Genomic DNA, 20,010 nt, shown 5'->3' with positions numbered 1-20,010 from the left:
TCCGCATTACCTAGTTTTTCATTAGGATAAAACAGTGATGAGAACTAGATCTGGTGTCCTGCCTAAGGTGGTGTTGATAGACAATATCAATAAGGAAATTGTTGTTCCTTCCTAGTGCAATATGTTACATAATCTGGATGTAGTTAGAGCTTTAAAGTTTTACCTCCATGCTACCAAGGATTTTCGACCGTCTTCCAGTTTATTTATTTGTTTTATTTTCTGGTAGGAACAAGCTGTTAATTTGTCTTCCTGGTTAAATAACATTATCCATATGGCCGACGGGGAGGCAGATCATCAACCTCCTGCATGTATTGCGGCCCATTCCACTTGTTCGGTGTCCACTTCTTGGCCCTTCACAAATGAGGCCTCAGAAAAAGATTTGCAAAGCTGCAACCTGGTCATCACTTCAAACGTTAACAAAATTTTACCAATTTGATGTTTTTGCCTCGGCTGAATCGTCCTTTGGGAGAAAGGTGCTTCAAGCGGTGGTGTCTAACAACTAGGTACTGCCTTGCCTATTTTTCCCACCCTTCATTCTTGGTGGACTCCACAGCTTGGGTATAGATTCCCATATGTAAGAATGGTTCTTGTGGACTCTCACTACCATTAGAAAGAAAAGAAAATGTACTCTTACCTGATGATAAATTAGTTTCATTCTTGGTAGTGAGAGTCCAAGAACTTGCCCCCTTTTTTGTTTTGGTGAGGTGACAGTACTAGTTGCATCTCTTTCACCGCTGTTGTCTCTTCTTTTTCCTTATCCTCAGATATGAACTACTGGGAGGGGAAGGGAAGTAGGAGGGATAATTGAGTGTTTTGGTTGGGGTGTCTTTGTCTCCTGGTGGCCAGGTGTTGAATTCCTATATGGAAGAATGAATCTCGTGGACTCTAACTAACAAGAAAGAAAATAATTTATCAGCTAAGAATACATTTCTTTCATGTAATTAGCAAGAGTCCATGAGCTAGTGACGTATGGGATATACATTCCTACCAGTAGGGGCAAAGTTTCCCAAACCTCAAAATGCCTATAAATACACCCCTCACCACACCCACAATTCAGTTTTACAAACTTTGCCTCCCGTCGAGGTGGTGAAGTAAGTTTGTGCTAGATTCTTCGTTGATATGCGCTTCGCAGCAGGCTGGAGCCCGGTTTTCCTCTCAGAGTGCAGTGAATGTCAGAGGGATGTGAAGAGAGTATTGCCTATTTGAATACAATGGTCTTCCTCTAGGGGATCTATTTCATAGGTTCTCTGTTATCGGTCGTAGAGATTTCTTCTCCTACCTCCCTTTTCAGATCGACGATATACTCTAATATACCATTACCTCTACTGATTCTCGTTTCAGTACTGGTTTGGCTATCTACTATATGTAGATGAGTGTCTTGGGGTAAGTAAGTCTTATTTTATTATGACACTCTTAAGCTATGGTTGGGCACTTTATTTATAAAGTTCTAAATATATGTGTTTAAACTTATATTTGCCATGATTCAGGGTAATCAGTATTCCTTATTTCAGACAGTCAGTTTCACTATTTGGGATAATGCATATGAATGATTATTTTTTCTTACCTTAAAAATTTTTCAATTGACTTTTTTCCCTGTGGGCTGTTAGGCTCGCGGGGGCTGAAAATGCTTCAATTTATTGCGTAATTTTTGGCGCAGACTTTTTTGGCGCAAAAATTTTGTCATTTCCGGCGCCCTAATTGACGCCGGAAGTTTGTTCGTGGTTACTTAGCGCCAATAATGTGGGCGTCATTTTTGGCGCCAAAAAATGTGGGCGTCCTTCTTGTCTCCACCTTTTTTTCACATTATTTCAGTCTCATTTTTCATTGCTTCTGGTTGCTAGAGGCTTGTTCATTGGCATTTTTTCCCATTCCTGAAACTGTCATTTAAGGAATTTGATAATTTTGCTTTATATGTTGTTTTTTCTATTACATATTGCAAGATGTCTCAACTTGACCCTGGATCAGAATCTACTTCTGGAAAGACGCTGCCTGATGCTGATTCTACCAAAGTTAAGTGCATTTGTTGTAAACTTTTGGTAACTGTTCCTCCGGCTGTAGTTTGTGATAACTGTCATGATAAACTTTCTAATGCAGATTGTATTTCCATTCGTAATAATCCATTACCTGTTGTTGTTCCTTCAACATCTAATGCTCAGGATTGTCCCTGTTAATGTAAAAGAATTTGTTTCTAAATCTATTAGGAAGGCTCTGTCTGTTATTCCTCCTTCCAGTAAACGTAAAAGGTCTTTTAAAACTTCTCGTATTTCAGATTAATTTCTCTTGTTAAGTGTATTCAGTCCACGGGTCATCCATTACTTATGGGATATTCTCCTTCCCAACAGGAAGTTGCAAGAGGATCACCCAAGCAGAGCTGCTATATAGCTCCTCCCCTCACATGTCATATCCAGTCATTCTCTTGCAAGTCTCAACATAGTAGGAAGGCTGTGAGAGGAGTGTGGAGTTTTTATACTTAATTATTTCTTCAATCAAAAGTTTATTTTAAATGGCACCGGAGTGTGCTGTTTTTCTCTCAGGCAGTATTTAGAAGAAGAACCTGCCTGCGTTTTCTATGATCTTAGCAGAAGTAACTAAGATCCACTGGCTGTTCTCGCACATTCTGAGGATTGGGGTAACTTCAGAAAAGGGAATAGCATGCAGGGTCCCCTGCAAACGAGGTATGTGCAGTAAAATATTTTTCTAAGGAATGGAATTGACTAAGAAAATACTGCTGATACCGATGTAATGTAAGTACAGCCTTAAATGCAGTAGTAGCGACTGGTATCAGGCTGATGAGTGTATGTGCAGTAAAATAATTTTCTAAGGAATGGAATTTGTCTAAGAAAATGCTGTTAATACTGAAGTGATGTATGAGCCTTAACTGCAGTAGAAGCGACTGGTAGCAGGCTTATTAATAACACTACATAACCTTTAAAATGGATGTTAAAACGTTTACTGGCATGTTAATTGTTTTTTGTGAGGTACTTTGGTGATAAAACTTATTGGGGCATGATTTTTTCCACATGGCTAACGTATATTTCTGCATAGAAACAGTTAACTGAGGTTTCCCACTGTTGTAATATGAGTGGGAGGGGCCTATTTTAGCGCTTTTTTGCGCAGTAAAAATTCAGTCACAGTCTTCCTGATTCTTCCGCCATGATCCAGGACGTCTCTAGAGAGCTCAGGGGTCTTCAAAATTCATTTTGAGGGAGGTAATCAGTCACAGCAGACCTGTGACAGTGTGTTTGACTGTGATAAAAACGTTAATTGTTAAATTGATTATCCGTTTTGGGTATTAAGGGGTCAATCATCCATTTGCTGGTGGGTGCAATCCTTTGCTAATTTAATACATTTACTGTGAAAATTTGGTTGCTATAACTGATTTGGTTCATTGTTATTTCAACTGTGACAGTTTTTTTTTGTGCTTCTTAAAGGCGCAGTAGCGTTTTTTATATTGCTTGTAAATTTATTTGAAAGTATTTTCCAAGCTTGCTAGTCTCATTGCTAGTCTGTTTAAATATGTCTGACACAGATGAATCTGTTTGTTCACTATGTTTGAAGGCCAATGTGGAGCCCCATAGAAATATGTGTACTAAATGCATTGATGTCACTTTAAATAAAAGTCAGTCTTTACCTGTAAAGAAATTATCACCAGACAACGAGGGGGAAGTTATGCCGACTAACTCTCCTCACGTGTCAGTACCTTCGCCTCCCGCTCAGGAGGCGCGTGATATTGTGGCGCCAAGTACATCAGAGAGGCCCATACAAATCACTTTGCAAGACATGGCTACTGTTATGACAGAAGTATTATCTAAATTGCCAGAATTAAGAGGCAAGCGCGATAGCTCTGGGTTAAGGACAGAGCGCGATGATGATGTGAGAGCCATGTCCGACACTGCGTCACAATTTGCAGAACATGAGGACGGAGAGCTTCATTCTGTGGGTGACGGATCTGATCCAGGGAGACCGGATTCAGAGATTTCTAATTTTAAATTTAAGCTTGAGAACCTCCGTGTATTGCTAGGGGAGGTATTAGCGGCTCTGAATGATTGTAACACGGTTGCAATTCCAGAGAAATTATGTAGGCTGGATAGATACTATGCGGTGCCGGTGTGTACTGACGTTTTTCCTATACCTAAAAGGCTTACAGAGATTATTAGCAAGGAGTGGGATAGACCCGGTGTGCCCTTTTCCCCTCCTCCTATATTTAGGAAAATGTTTCCAATAGACGCCACCACACCAGACTTATGGCAGACGGTCCCTAAGGTGGAGGGAGCAGTTTCTACTTTAGCTAAGCGTGCCACTATCCCGGTGGAGGATAGTTGTGCTTTTTCGGATCCAATGGATAAAAAATTAGAAGGTTACCTTAAGAAAATGTTTGTTCAACAAGGTTTTATCTTACAGCCCCTTGCTTGCATTGCGCCTGTCACTGCTGCTGCGGCATTCTGGTTTGAGTCTCTGGAAGAGGCCATTCGCACAGCTCCATTGGATGAGATTATGGACAAGCTTAAAGCACTTAAGCTAGCTAACGCATTTGTTTCTGATGCCGTCGTACATTTAACCAAACTAACGGCTAAGAACTCCGGATTCGCCATCCAGGCGCGCAGAGCGCTATGGCTTAAATCCTGGTCAGCTGACGTGACTCCTAAATCGAAATTGCTTAATATTACTTTCAAAGGGCAGACCTTATTCGGGCCCGGCTTGAAAGAAATTATTGCTGACATTACTGGAGGTAAGGGTCATACTCTTCCTCAGGACAGGGCCAAATCAAAGGCCAAACAGTCTAATGTTCGTGCCTTTCGTAACTTCAAGGCAGGAGCAGCATCAACTTCCTCTGCCCCAAAACAGGAAAGAGCTGTTGCTCGTTACAGACAGGGCTGGAAAGCTAACCAGTCCTGGAACAAGGGCAAGCAGGCCAGAAAACCTACTTCTGCCCCTAGGACAGCATGAAGAGAGGGCCCCCTATCCGGAAACGGATCTAGTGGGGGGCAGACTTTCTCTCTTCGCACAGGCTTGGGCAAGAGATGTCCAGGATCCCTGGGCGTTGGAGATCATATCTCAGGGATATCTTCTGGACTTCAAAGCTTCTCCTCCACAAGGGAGATTTCATCTTTCAAGGTTATCAGCAAACCAAATAAAGAAAGAGGCGTTTCTACGTTGTGTACAAGACCTCTTACTAATGGGGGTGATCCACCCAGTTCCGCGGACGGAACAAGGGCAAGGATTTTACTCAAATCGGTTTGTGGTTCCCAAGAAAGAGGGAACCTTCAGACCAATCTTGGACCTAAAAATCTTAAACTAATTCCTAAGGGTTCCATCATTCAAAATGGAAACTATTCGAACCATCCTGCCCATGATCCAAGAGGGTCAGTATATGACCACAGTGGACTTAAAGGATGCCTACCTTCACATACCGATTCACAAAGATCATTATTGGTACCTAAGATTTGCCTTTCTAGACAGGCATTACCAATTTGTAGCTCTTCCCTTCGGGTTAGCTACAGCCCCGAGAATTTTTACAAAGGTTCTGGGCTCACTTCTGGCGGTGCTAAGACCGCGAGGCATAGCGGTGGCTCCGTACCTAGACGACATTCTGATACAAGCGTCAAGTTTTCAAATTGCCAAGTCTCATACAGAGATAGTTCTGGCATTTCTGAGGTCGCATGGGTGGAAGGTGAACGTGGAAAAGAGTTCTCTATTACCACTCACAAGGGTTCCCTTCCTAGGGACTCTTATAGATGCGATAGAGATGAAAATGTACCTGACGGAGTCCAGGTTATCAAAACTTCTAAATGCTTGCCGTGCCCTTCATTCCATTCCACACCCGTCAGTAGCTCAGTGCATGGAAGTAATCGGCTTAATGGTAGCGGCAATGGACATAGTACCATTTGCGCGCCTGCATCTCAGATCACTGCAATTATGCATGCTAAGTCAGTGGAATGGGGATTACTCAGATTTGTCCCCTCTACTAAATCTGGATCAAGAGACCAGAGATTCTCTTCTCTGGTGGCTTTCTCAAGTCCATCTGTCCAGGGGTACGACCTTTCGCAGGCCAGATTGGATGATTGTAACAACAGATGCCAGCCTTCTAGGTTGGGGCGCAGTCTGGAACTCCCTGAAGGCTCAGGGATTGTGGACTCAGGAGGAGAAACTCCTCCCAATAAATATTCTGGAATTAAGAGCAATATTCAATGCTCTTCTAGCTTGGCCTCAGTTAGCGACACTGGGGTTCATCAGATTTCAGTCGGACAACATCACGACTGTGGCTTACATCAACCATCAAGGGGGAACCAGGAGTTCCCTAGCAATGTTGGAAGTCTCAAAGATAATTCGCTGGGCAGAGTCTCACTCTTGCCACCTGTCAGCGATCTATATCCCAGGCGTGGAGAACTGGGAGGCGGATTTTCTAAGTCGCCAGACTTTTCATCCGGGGGAGTGGGAACTTCATCCGGAGGTCTTCGCTCAACTGATTCATCGTTGGGGCAAACCAGAACTGGATCTCATGGCGTCTCGCCAGAACGCCAAACTTCCTTGTTACGGATCCAGGTCCAGGGACCCGGGAGCGGCGCTGATAGATGCTCTAGCAGCCCCATGGGTTTTCAACATGGCTTATGTGTTTCCACCATTTCCGCTGCTTCCTCGGCTGATTGCCAAGATCAAACAGGAGAGAGCATCAGTGATTCTGATAGCGCCTGCGTGGCCACGCAGGACCTGGTATGCAGACCTAGTGGACATGTCGTCATGTCCACCATGGTCTCTGCCTCTGAGGCAGGACCTTCTAATTCAGGGTCCTTTCAACCATCCAAATCTAATTTCTCTGAGGCTGACTGCATGGAGATTGAACGCTTGATTCTATCAAAGCGTGGCTTCTCGGAGTCGGTTATTGATACCTTAATACAGGCTCGGAAACATGTTACCAGAAAAATTTACCATAAGATATGGCGTAAATATTTATATTGGTGCGAATCCAAGAGTTACTCATGGAGTAAGGTTAGGATTCCTAGGATATTGTCTTTTCTACAAGAGGGTTTAGAAAAGGGCTTATCTGCTAGTTCGTTAAAGGGACAGATTTCTGCTCTGTCTATTCTTCTACACAAACGTCTGGCAGAAGTTCCAGACGTTCAGGCTTTTTGTCAGGCTTTGGCTAGGATTAAGCCTGTCTTTAAGACGGTTGCTCCTCCGTGGAGCTTAAACTTAGTTCTTAAAGTTCTTCAAGGTGTTCCGTTTGAACCCCTTCATTCCATTGATATTAAGCCGTTATCTTGGAAAGTTCTGTTTTTGATGGCTATTTCCTCGGCTCGAAGAGTCTCTGAGTTATCTGCCTTACATTGTGATTCTCCTTATCTGATTTTCCATTCAGACAAGGTAGTTCTGCGTACTAAACCTGGGTTCTTACCTAAGGTAGTTTCTAACAGGAATATCAATCAAGAGATTGTTGTTCCATCACTGTGTCCTAACCCTTCTTCAAAGAAGGAACTACTTTTGCATAATCTGGACGTAGTCCGTGCCCTGAAGTTCTATTTGCAGGCAACTAAAGATTTTCGTCAAACTTCTTCCCTGTTTGTCGTTTACTCTGGACAGAGGAGAGGTCAAAAAGCTTCGGCTACCTCTCTCTCCTTTTGGCTTCGTAGCATAATACGTTTAGCCTATGAGACTGCTGGACAGCAGCCCCCTGAAAGAATTACAGCTCATTCCACTAGAGCTGTGGCTTCCACCTGGGCCTTTAAAAATGAGGCCTCTGTTGAACAGATTTGCAAGGCTGCGACCTGGTTTTCGCTTCATACTTTTTAAATATTTTACAAATTTGACACTTTTGCTTCTTCGGAGGCTGTTTTTGGGAGAAAGGTTCTACAGGCAGTGGTTCCTTCCGTTTAAAGTTCCTGCCTTGTCCCTCCCATCATCCGCGTACTTTAGCTTTGGTATTGGTATCCCATAAGTAATGGATGACCCGTGGACTGAATACACTTAACAAGAGAAAACATAATTTATGCTTACCTGATAAATTTATTTCTCTTGTAGTGTATTCAGTCCACGGCCCGCCCTGTCTTTTTAAGGCAGTTCTAAATTTTAATTAAAACTCCAGTCACCACTGCACCCTATGGTTTCTCCTTTCTTGTCTTGTTTCGGTCGAATGACTGGATATGACATGTGAGGGGAGGAGCTATATAGCAGCTCTGCTTGGGTGATCCTCTTGCAACTTCCTGTTGGGAAGGAGAATATCCCATAAGTAATGGATGACCCGTGGACTGAATACACTACAAGAGAAATAAATTTATCAGGTAAGCATAAATTATGTTTTTTAAGTGACCGCCATCATTCTGACTTGTCTGTTTCTGATGAGGATCTATCTGGTTCAGAAGACTCTGCCTCAGATATTGACACTGATAAATCTTCATATTTATTTAAAATGGAATTTATTCGTTCTTTACTTAAAGAAGTGTTAATCGCATTAGATATGGAGGAGTCTAGTCCTCTTGATACTAAATCTACTAAGCGTTTAAATTCGGTTTTTAAACCTCATATAGTTATTCCAGAAGTTTTTCCATTTCCTGATGCTATTTCTGAAGTCATTTCTAGGGAATGGAATAATCTGGGTACTTCATTTACTCCTTCTCAAAGGTTTAAGAAATTGTACCCTGTGCCATCTGATAGATTAGAGTTTTAGGACAAAATCCCTAAAGTTGATGGGGCTATCTCTACTCTTGCTAAACGTACTACTATTCCTACGGCAGATAGTACTTCCTTTAAGAATCCTTTCTAAGGAGAGCTTATTTATGTTCAGGTAATCTTCTTAGGCCTGCTATTTCTTTCGCTGATGTTGCTGCTGCTTCCACTTTCTGGTTGGAGGCTTTAGCGCAACAAATGTCAGACCATAATACTCATAGCATTGTTAAACTTCTTCAACATGCTAATAACTTTATTTGTGATGCCATTTTTGATATCATTAGAATTGATGTCAGGTATATGTCTTTAGCTATTTTAGCTAGAAGAGCTTTATGGCTTAAAACTTGGAATTCAGATATGACTTCTAAGTCAACATTGCTTTCTCTTTCTTTCCAAGGTAATAAATTATTTGGTTCACAGTTGGATTCTATTATTTCAACTGTTACTGGGGGGAAAGGAACCTTTTTGCCTCAGGACAAAAAATCTAAAGGTAAATACAGGGCTGCTAATCGTTTTCGTTCCTTTCGTCAGAATAAGGAACAGAAGCCTGACCCTTCCCCTAAAGGAACGGTTTCCGTTTGGAAACCTTCTCCAGTCTGGAATAAATCCAAGCCTTTTAGAAAGTCAAAGCCAGCTCCCAAGTCCACATGAAGGTGCGGCCCTCATTCCAGCACAGCTGGTAAGGGGGCAGGTTACGATTTTTCAAAGATATTTGGATCAATTCGATTCACAGTCTTTGGATTCAGAACATTGTTTCACAAGGGTACAGAATAGGTTTCATGGTAAGGCCGCCTGCGAGAAGATTTTTTCTCTTTTGCATTCCAATAAACCCAGTGAAGGCTCAGGCGTTTCTGAAATGTGTTTCAGATCTAGAATTGGCTGGGGTAATTGTGCCAGTTCCAGTTCTGGAACGGGGTCTGGGGTTTTACTCAAGTCTATTCATTGTACCAAAGAAGGAGAATTCCTTCAGACTAGTTCTGGATCTAAAAATATTGAATCGTTATGTAAGGATACCAACATTCAAAATGGTGACTATAAGGACTATTCTGCCTTTTGTTCAGCAAGGGCATTATATGTCCACAATAGATTTACAGGATGCATACCTTCATATTCCAATTCATCCAGATCACTATCAGTTTCTGAGATTCTCTTTTCTAGACAAGCATTACCAGTTTGTGGCCCTTCCTTTTGGCCTAGCAACAGCTCCAAGGATCTTTTCAAAGGTTCTCTGTGCCCTTCTTTCTGTAATCAGAGAACAGGGTATTGCGGTATTTCCTTATTTGGACGATATCTTGGTACTTGCTCAGTCTTCACATTTAGCAGAATCTCATACGAATCAACTTGTGTCGTTTCTTCAAAGACATGGTTGGAGGATCAATTTACCAAAGAGTTCTTTGATTCCTCAGACAAAGGTAATCTTTTTGGGTTTTCAAATAGATTCAGTGTCCATGACCTTGTCTCTAACAGAAAAGAGACGTCTGAAATTGGTTTCAGCCTGTCGAAACCTTCAGTCTCAATCGTTCCCTTCTTTGTGCATGGAAATTCTAGGTCTCATGACTGCTGCATCGGACGCGATCCCCTTTGCTCGTTTTCACATGAGACCTCTTCAGCTTTGTATGCTGAACCAGTGGTGCAGGGATTATACAAAGATATCACAATTAATATCCTTAAATCTCAATGTACGACGCTCTCTGACGTGGTGGATAGATCACCATTGTTTAGTTCAAGGGGCCTCTTTTGTTCGTCCAACCTGGACTGTGATCTCAACAGATACGAGTCTGTCAGGTTGGGGAGCTGTATGGGGATCTCTGACAGCGCAGGGGGTTTGGGAATCTCAGGAGGCGAGATTACCAATCAACATTTTGGAACTCTGTGCGATTTTCAGAGCTCTTCAGTTCTGGCCTATTCTGAAGAGAGAATCGTTTATTTGTTTTCAGACAGACAATGTCACAACCGTGGCGTATGTCAATCATCAAGGTGGGACTCACAGTCTTCTGGCTATGAAAGAAGTATCTTGGATACTTGTATGGGCGGAATCCAGCTCCTGTCTAATCTCTGCGGTTCACATCCCAGGTGTAGACAATTGGGAAGCAGATAATCTCAGTCGTCAGACGTTACATCCGGGCGAATGGTCTCTTCACCCAGAGGTATTTCTTCAAATTGTTCAAATCTGGGGACTTCCAGAAATAGATCTGATGGCTTCTCATCTAAACAAGAAACTTCCCAGGTATCTATCCAGATCCAGGGATCCTCAGGCGGAAGCAGTGGACGCGTTGTCGCTTCCTTAGAATTATCATCCTGCCTATATCTTTCCGCCTCTAGTTCTTCTTCCAAAAGTGATTTCCAAAAGTAATTAGCTCATGGACTCTTGCTAATTACATGAAAGAAAACATAATTTATGTAAGAACTTACCTGATAAATTCATTTCTTTCATATTAGCAAGAGTCCATGAGGCCCACCCTTTTTGTGGTGGTTATGATTTTTTTGTATAAAGCACAATTATTCCAATTCCTTATTTTGATGCTTTCGCTCCTTTCTTATCACCCCACTTCTTGGCTATTCGTTAAACTGAATTGTGGGTGTGGTGAGGGGTGTATTTATAGGCATTTTGAGGTTTGGGAAACTTTGCCCCTCCTGGTAGGAATGTATATCCCATACGTCACTAGCTCATGGACTCTTGCTAATATGAAATAAATGAATTTATCAGGTAAATTATGTTTTTGTTTTTTGTCTTGTAAATTATTATCTATGGTCAAATTATTTAAGAATTTATTTTTTAAAGTTTATTAAATTTATCATTTCAGCTTTTGGTTTTAGGTCAAATGGCAAAGGTGCTTGAGGAGGTTGATTGGTTAATTACAAAACTAAAAGGGCAAATTGGATTAGAGAAAACATCTGGTAAGAGAACTCATATCTTTGTAGTGTATGTGTTACATCTGACATTCCTGATGTCAGCAGCAAAGCTGTTATCAACTTAATAGGTGCTTTTATTTCAGACAGGCTGAATTGTGGCTTAAAGGGACATTCTAGACAAAATTTGAATCCACATGGTTGCATTTCGTTTGAATAGAAGGATTTTTGTAACACACATGTATTAGCAAAAATGCTTCTTATAAAAGCTATAGCTGTTTCAAAAGTGTATTTACGTATGCACCGTGCACCAGCATTTTAAACACAGGATTTGCTCAGAGAGCCTAAGGTGCTTGTACCATCTGGTATTGATTGAATTTCTTAATTGCTGATATAAATCAAGTCCCACTGGCATTAAGAGCAGCTGCATTATTTAAAATGCTGGTGAACTGACAATATCTAGCTATGCTTCACATGCACGTGCAGAGAAAAATGTAACACTAAAACAGTGATAACTTTTATTAGAATATTTTGCCAATACTTGTATATTGCAAATATGTTTCTATTCAAAGATGTAATTGATCTATGTGCATTTATATTTTGACTGGATTGTCCCTTTAAGAATTGATATATACTGTAGATTGTTTTCAATGTTATGTTATTATTTAAAAAAATACATCTACTGAATGCACATTAAATAATACCTTTAACTATTTCTGCTGCAAATTATTGTAGCTTAATACTTATAAAAGATTCATAGAGCCAATGTTAGTATAAAAGACAGCAGAACTGATTATTTGTATTTTTGTTTTTTGAAGATTCCACTCAATCTACAAACCCTAGAGAACCGATAGAAAAGGCTATCATTCTTCAACTAGGCACATTACTGACTGCATGTCATGAGTTGGTACAGACAGCCTTACCTCCTGGAAGTTGTACTGATACCCAGCTGAAGGAGCTTGCAAAGATGTATACCATCTTAACCTCAGTCATCAAATATGTAAGTCTCTTTGTGGTAACATATGAGTGACTATAGGGTGCCTGGTGACTCCTTGGAGTATGTAGAACACCTCCCAGAAGTCTACTAGTTATCTCACTCCATTATAACTCCACTATTTCCTGTTAACGTGAAGGTAAACTTTGATGAATGAAAGCCCGTTTTTTTTAAAAATACTATTAAAAACAGGGGCACTTTCATTCATCAAAGTTTAGAAGGCAGCCGTTTTGATTAAAAACTTACCTTTGTTTTTTTCACAGCCAGAGCAGCTTCCCCCACCCGGAGATTCTCTCTTCACACGTCATCAATGACTAATCCAGCTTCATCCAATCACGGCATGGCCTCAGGCAATGACTACCCTGGGGGGAAAGACGTGATTGAAGGAAGCTGGATTAGTCATTGATGACGTGTGAAGAGAGGATCTCCGGGTGGGGGAAGCTGCTCTGGCTGTGCAAAGAAGAGAGGTTAGTTTTTAATCAAAACGTCTGCTTTGTAAACTTTGATGAATGAAAGTGCCCCTGTTTTTTATAGTATTTTTTAAAAAACTGGCTTTCATTCCTCAAAGTTTACCTTCACTTTAACCTCAGTTTTGAATTTCCACCTGTTTGAAGTGAAGTAGTGTAATCTGCTTGGCTGAGAATAAAAAAAAAGCTTTTAAAAAAATGCCTTGTTTGTTCAATAGGCCAGTACCATTCAGGGTGTAGTGTCTTTTAGAACACTATACATTTCACTGAAAAAATATCCTATAGTATATCAGTTTAATCCTTCTCTTAAAGACAATTGAACCCCCAAATACCAGGCAATTGTTTCGAATAAAAGGAAACAAATTTCAGAAATACATTTGGGATGGAGTTAAATACTTCTACGTGAGAGTTTGTATTAAAAAAAAAAGTTACCTCACTTATAACAGCATGCTTGTTACAGAGGTGTCCTTGTCTTATCATGCAGGATTTATGACTTGGGGATAGATGAGGCTTGGAATTGCTCCATTTTTTCTGATTAGTTGTTATTGGAATATAGTTTTAAGGGTTAATATTTGCCTCCAAGTTATATTATGTTTATTAACTATAATACACATGTATTCAGACAGGAAGCAAGGTAAATGCAGTAATAGGAAGTCCAACCACAGCAGGCACAGTCTAACACAGAGCAAATAGGAAGAAGTAGAATGGTGATCAGGAGGCAGCAGGAAGTCATACATTTAAGTCAGCAGAAATTAATTTTTAGACAGAATTACTCAATAAACAGGCCTATTTAGCATATTGTAACTGGGATTGGGATGGGGGCTAAAAAACATATTGTATTTTGTTAAATGCTGTAATGGCGTCTAAACACCAAACTTTATAGTCTTGTCTATTCTTACTAATGGATGTGATGGGAGCTATAACAGTAGAAAAAAATCTTTCTTAAACAGTTGGAGAAGCAAATTCATATTTTAACCCATTTTTATAATGGTAAGTTGAGGTAATTGGATGATAGCTGATAATTTAGATGGACCATTTCCCTCTTTGGAAACGATGTATCCCAGGGCTTGACAAGCCCTAATTTAGAGTCTACAAGACACCCATGGGTTCCCCCACTTCCCCCGACAGCTGCCAATGGCCGCACCTAAAATTTAGCTTGGGGAGGTTGGATCCTTTGTAGGCCTTGCAGCTGTGATATACAAATCCAATTTTTATTGTGTTGTTATATAATGTATGTGTGTGTCATTTTATTTATATATAGATAGATATATATATATTTGACATGCTTCCTTTGCTTTCTATAAATAGATGAGTATGTTGTAAAAATCTACATTATAAGAGTGTAATAAACCTCTGAAGATAGTTTGAGAATGCTGGAAAGACTACTGTTTTCCAAAAGGTATAAAAAGGGATTCATAGTATTTAAATCCTGTTGTAACATTTATAACTCTGAAAGATTGCTATAAAGTTGTGGGTTCCGTGATGATCCAACTTTGGGAATACCGTGTACGGCTTCTTTGATTAGCAGTAAAGGATGCTTTTCTTTATAGTGATTTTGTTAAAAGGGATGGTAGTCAATGCAAGGTTAAAGCTCACCAACGTTTTGACGACAAAAACTCTGCTAAAAGTAAAAGGTTAAATGATTCACTTTGCTAAATTCTCTTGAATATATTCATTCATAGCGTGGAAGGGAGTGCCTGTGCTTCATTTGAAGTAAAGACATACTGTATGTCAGAATAGGTTGATAGTAATTATGATTCTAAAGGCATTGAGAAAACAACTTGTGTTTACAAACAGGTGCAAAAAGACTGATTTCATAGCATTTGCAACACAAAAGAGGTCAGTTGTCCCAAATACCACTAGAACATGAAGGATAATTAAAAAAAGGTCAAAGTTTATTTTTTTGGTATGGAGGACTCAGTCTGTACATGAAGTAAATGATGCTTAAAGGGAAAGATAACACCTTAAGATTTCTCCAACATAGGTGTGTCCGGTCCACGGCGTCATCCTTACTTGTGGGATATTCTCTTCCCCAACAGGAAATGGCAAAGAGCCCAGCAAAGCTGGTCACATGATCCCTCCTAGGCTCCGCCTACCCCAGTCATTCTCTTTGCCGTTGTACAGGCAACATCTCCACGGAGATGGCTTAGAGTTTTTTAGTGTTTAACTGTAGTTTTTATTATTCAATCAAGAGTTTGTTATTTTGAAATAGTGCTGGTATGTACTATTTACTCAGAAACAGAAAAGAGATGAAGATTTCTGTTTGTATGAGGAAAATGATTTTAGCAACCGTCACTAAAATCCATGGCTGTTCCACACAGGACTGTTGAGAGCAATTAACTTCAGTTGGGGGAACAGTGAGCAGTCTCTTGCTGCTTGAGGTATGACACATTCTAACAAGACGATGTAATGCTGGAAGCTGTCATTTTCCCTATGGGATCCGGTAAGCCATGTTTATTACGATCGTAAATAAGGGCTTCACAAGGGCTTATTAAGACTGTAGACTTTTTCTGGGCTAAATCGATTCATTATTAACACATATTTAGCCTTGAGGAATCATTTTATTTGGGTATTTTGATATAATAATATCGGCAGGCACTGTTTTAGACACCTTATTCTTTAGGGGCTTTCCCAAAGCATAGGCAGAGCCTCATTTTCGCGCCGGTGTTGCGCACTTGTTTTTGAGAGGCATGGCATGCAGTCGCATGTGAGAGGAGCTCTGATACTTAGAAAAGACTTTCTGAAGGCGTCATTTGGTATCGTATTCCCCTTTGGGCTTGGTTGGGTCTCAGCAAAGCAGATACCAGGGACTGTAAAGGGGTTAAAGTTCAAAACGGCTCCGGTTCCGTTATTTTAAGGGTTAAAGCTTCCAAATTTGGTGTGCAATACTTTTAAGGCTTTAAGACACTGTGGTGAAAATTTGGTGAATTTTGAACAATTCCTTCATGTTTTTTCGCAATTGCAGTAATAAAGTGTGTTCAGTTTAAAATTTAAAGTGACAGTAACGGTTTTATTTTAAAACGTTTTTTGTACTTTGTTATCAAGTTTATGCCTGTTTAACATGTCTGAACTACCAGATAGACTGTGTTCTGAATGTGGGGAAGCCAGAATTCCTATTCATTTAAATAAATGTGATTTATGTGACAATGACAATGATGCCCAAGATGATTCCTCAAGTGAGGGGAGTAAGCATGGTACTGCATCATTCCCTCCTTCGTCTACACGAGTCTTGCCCACTCAGGAGGCCCCTAGTACATCTAGCGCGCCAATACTCCTTACTATGCAACAATTAACGGCTGTAATGGATAATTCTGTCAAAAACATTTTAGCCAAAATGAACACTTATCAGCGTAAGCGCGACTGCTCTGTTTTAGATACTGAAGAGCATGACGACGCTGATAATAATGTTTCTGAAGGGCCCCTAACCCAGTCTGATGGGGCCAGGGAGGTTTTGTCTGAGGGAGAAATTACTGATTCAGGGAACATTTCTCAACATGCTGAACCTGATGTGATTACATTTAAATTTAAGTTGGAACATCTCCGCATTCTGCTTAAGGAGGTATTATCCACTCTGGATGATTGTGACAAGTTGGTCATCCCAGAGAAACTATGTAAAATGGACAAGTTCCTAGAGGTGCCGGGGCTCCCAGAAGCTTTTCCTATACCCAAGCGGGTGGCGGACATTGTTAATAAAGAATGGGAAAGGCCCGGTATTCCTTTCGTCCCTCCCCCCATATTTAAAAAATTGTTTCCTATGGTCGACCCCAGAAAGGACTTATGGCAGACAGTCCCCAAGGTCGAGGGAGCGGTTTCCACTTTAAACAAACGCACCACTATACCCATAGAGGATAGTTGTGCTTTCAAAGATCCTATGGATAAAAAATTAGAAGGTTTGCTTAAAAAGATGTTTGTTCAGCAGGGTTACCTTCTACAACCAATTTCATGCGTTGTCCCTGTCGCTACAGCCGCATGTTTCTGGTTCGATGAGCTGATAAAGGCGGTCGATAGTGATTCTCCTCCTTATGAGGAGATTATGGACAGAATCAATGCTCTCAAATTGGCTAATTCTTTTACCCTAGACGCCACTTTGCAATTGGCTAGGTTAGCGGCTAAGAATTCTGGGTTTGCTATTGTGGCGCGCAGAGCGCTTTGGTTGAAATCTTGGTCGGCTGATGCGTCTTCCAAGAACAAGCTACTTAACATTCCTTTCAAGGGGAAAACGCTGTTTGGCCCTGACTTGAAAGAGATTATCTCTGATATCACTGGGGGTAAGGGCCACGCCCTTCCTCAGGATCGGCCTTTCAAGGCAAAAAATAAACCTAATTTTCGTCCCTTTCGTAGAAACGGACCAGCCCAAAGTGCTACGTCCTCTAAGCAAGAGGGTAATACTTCTCAAGCCAAGCCAGCTTGGAGACCAATGCAAGGCTGGAACAAGGGAAAGCAGGCCAAGAAACCTGCCACTGCTACCAAGACAGCATGAAATGTTGGCCCCCGATCCGGGACCGGATCTGGTGGGGGGCAGACTCTCTCTCTTCGCTCAGGCTTGGGCAAGAGATGTTCTGGATCCTTGGGCGCTAGAAATAGTCTCCCAAGGTTATCTTCTGGAATTCAAGGGGCTTCCCCCAAAGGGGAGGTTCCACAGGTCTCAGTTGTCTTCAGACCACATAAAAAGACAGGCATTCTTACATTGTGTAGAAGACCTGTTAAAAATGGGAGTGATTCATCCTGTTCCATTAAGAGAACAAGGGATGGGGTTCTACTCCAATCTGTTCATAGTTCCCAAAAAAGAGGGAACGTTCAGACCAATCTTAGATCTCAAGATCTTAAACAAGTTTCTCAGGGTTCCATCGTTCAAGATGGAAACCATTCGAACTATTCTTCCTTCCATCCAGGAAGGTCAATTCATGACCACGGTGGATTTAAAGGATGCGTATCTACATATTCCTATCCACAAGGAACATCATCGGTTCCTAAGGTTCGCATTCCTGGACAAGCATTACCAGTTCGTGGCGCTTCCTTTCGGATTAGCCACTGCTCCAAGGATTTTCACAAAGGTACTAGGGTCCCTTCTAGCTGTGCTAAGACCAAGGGGCATTGCTGTAGTACCTTATTTGGACGACATTCTGATTCAAGCGTCGTCCCTTCCTCAAGCAAAGGCTCACACGGACATAGTCCTGGCCTTTCTCAGATCTCACGGATGGAAAGTGAACGTGGAAAAGAGTTCTCTATCTCCGTCAACAAGGGTTCCCTTCTTGGGAACAATAATAGACTCCTTAGAAATGAGGATATTTCTGACAGAGGCCAGAAAAACAAAGCTTCTAGACTCTTGTCGGATACTTCATTCCGTTCCTCTTCCTTCCATAGCTCAGTGCATGGAAGTGATCGGGTTGATGGTAGCGGCAATGGACATAGTTCCTTTTGCGCGCATTCATCTAAGACCATTACAACTGTGCATGCTCAGTCAGTGGAATGGGGATTATACAGACTTGTCTCCGAAGATACAAGTAAATCAGAGGACCAGAGAATCACTCCGTTGGTGGCTGTCCCTGGACAACCTGTCACAAGGGATGACATTCCGCAGACCAGAGTGGGTCATTGTCACGACCGACGCCAGTCTGATGGGCTGGGGCGCGGTCTGGGGATCCCTGAAAGCTCAGGGTCTTTGGTCTCGGGAAGAATCTCTTCTACCGATAAATATTCTGGAACTGAGAGCGATATTCAATGCTCTCAAGGCTTGGCCTCAGCTAGCGAGGGCCAAGTTCATACGGTTTCAATCAGACAACATGACAACTGTTGCGTACATCAACCATCAGGGGGGAACAAGGAGTTCCCTAGCGATGGAAGAAGTGACCAAAATCATTCTATGGGCGGAGTCTCACTCCTGCCACCTGTCCGCTATCCACATCCCAGGAGTGGAAAATTGGGAAGCGGATTTTCTGAGTCGTCAGACATTGCATCCGGGGGAGTGGGAACTCCATCCGGAAATCTTTGCCCAAGTCACTCAGCTGTGGGGCATTCCAGACTTGGATCTGATGGCCTCTCGTCAGAACTTCAAAGTTCCTTGCTACGGGTCCAGATCCAGGGATCCCAAGGCGGCTCTAGTGGATGCACTAGTAGCACCTTGGACCTTCAAACTAGCTTATGTGTTCCCGCCGTTTCCTCTCATCCCCAGGCTGGTAGCCAGGATCAATCAGGAGAGGGCGTCGGTGATCTTGATAGCTCCTGCGTGGCCACGCAGGACTTGGTATGCAGATCTGGTGAATATGTCATCGGCTCCACCTTGGAAGCTACCTTTGAGACGAGACCTTCTTGTTCAGGGTCCGTTCGAACATCCGAACCTGGTTTCACTCCAGCTGACTGCTTGGAGATTGAACGCTTGATCTTATCGAAGCGAGGGTTCTCAGATTCTGTTATCGATACTCTTGTTATGGCCAGAAAGCCTGTAACTAGAAAGATTTACCACAAAATTTGGAAAAAATATATCTGTTGGTGTGAATCTAAAGGATTCCCTTGGGACAAGGTTAAGATTCCTAAGATTCTATCCTTCCTTCAAGAAGGATTGGAAAAAGGATTATCTGCAAGTTCCCTGAAGGGACAGATTTCTGCCTTGTCTGTGTTACTTCACAAAAAGCTGGCAGCTGTGCCAGATGTTCAAGCCTTTGTTCAGGCTCTGGTTAGAATTAAGCCTGTTTACAAACCTTTGACTCCTCCTTGGAGTCTCAATTTAGTTCTTTCAGTTCTTCAGGGGGTTCCGTTTGAACCCTTACATTCCGTTGATATTAAGTTATTATCTTGGAAAGTTTTGTTTTTAGTTGCAATTTCTTCTGCTAGAAGAGTTTCAGAATTATCTGCTCTGCAGTGTTCTCCTCCTTATCTGGTGTTCCATGCAGATAAGGTGGTTTTACGTACTAAACCTGGTTTTCTTCCAAAAGTTGTTTCTAACAAAAACATTAACCAGGAGATTATCGTACCTTCTCTGTGTCCGAAACCAGTTTCAAAGAAGGAACGTTTGTTGCACAATTTGGATGTGGTTCGCGC

At 41.6% G+C, this 20,010-nt stretch overlaps 1 protein-coding gene across 1 annotated transcript in view; it reads left to right on the top strand.

The window, feature by feature from the left end:
• Nucleotides 1-20,010, top strand: part of FANCI (FA complementation group I) — a 763,169-nt gene that overhangs the window by 509,352 nt on the left and 233,807 nt on the right. Inside the window, exons 26-27 of the mRNA XM_053719357.1 lie at nucleotides 11,466-11,559; nucleotides 12,330-12,511. Coding sequence (XP_053575332.1) covers nucleotides 11,466-11,559; nucleotides 12,330-12,511 — 276 coding nt within the window. The remainder of the gene's footprint in view (nucleotides 1-11,465; nucleotides 11,560-12,329; nucleotides 12,512-20,010) is intronic.

The sequence above is a fragment of the Bombina bombina genome, chromosome 6 (genome assembly GCF_027579735.1).
Source record: "Bombina bombina isolate aBomBom1 chromosome 6, aBomBom1.pri, whole genome shotgun sequence".
Lineage (NCBI taxonomy): Eukaryota > Metazoa > Chordata > Amphibia > Anura > Bombinatoridae > Bombina > Bombina bombina.
Note: the sequence above shows the minus strand (reverse complement) of the source record. Positions and strands in the feature narration are given on the sequence as shown.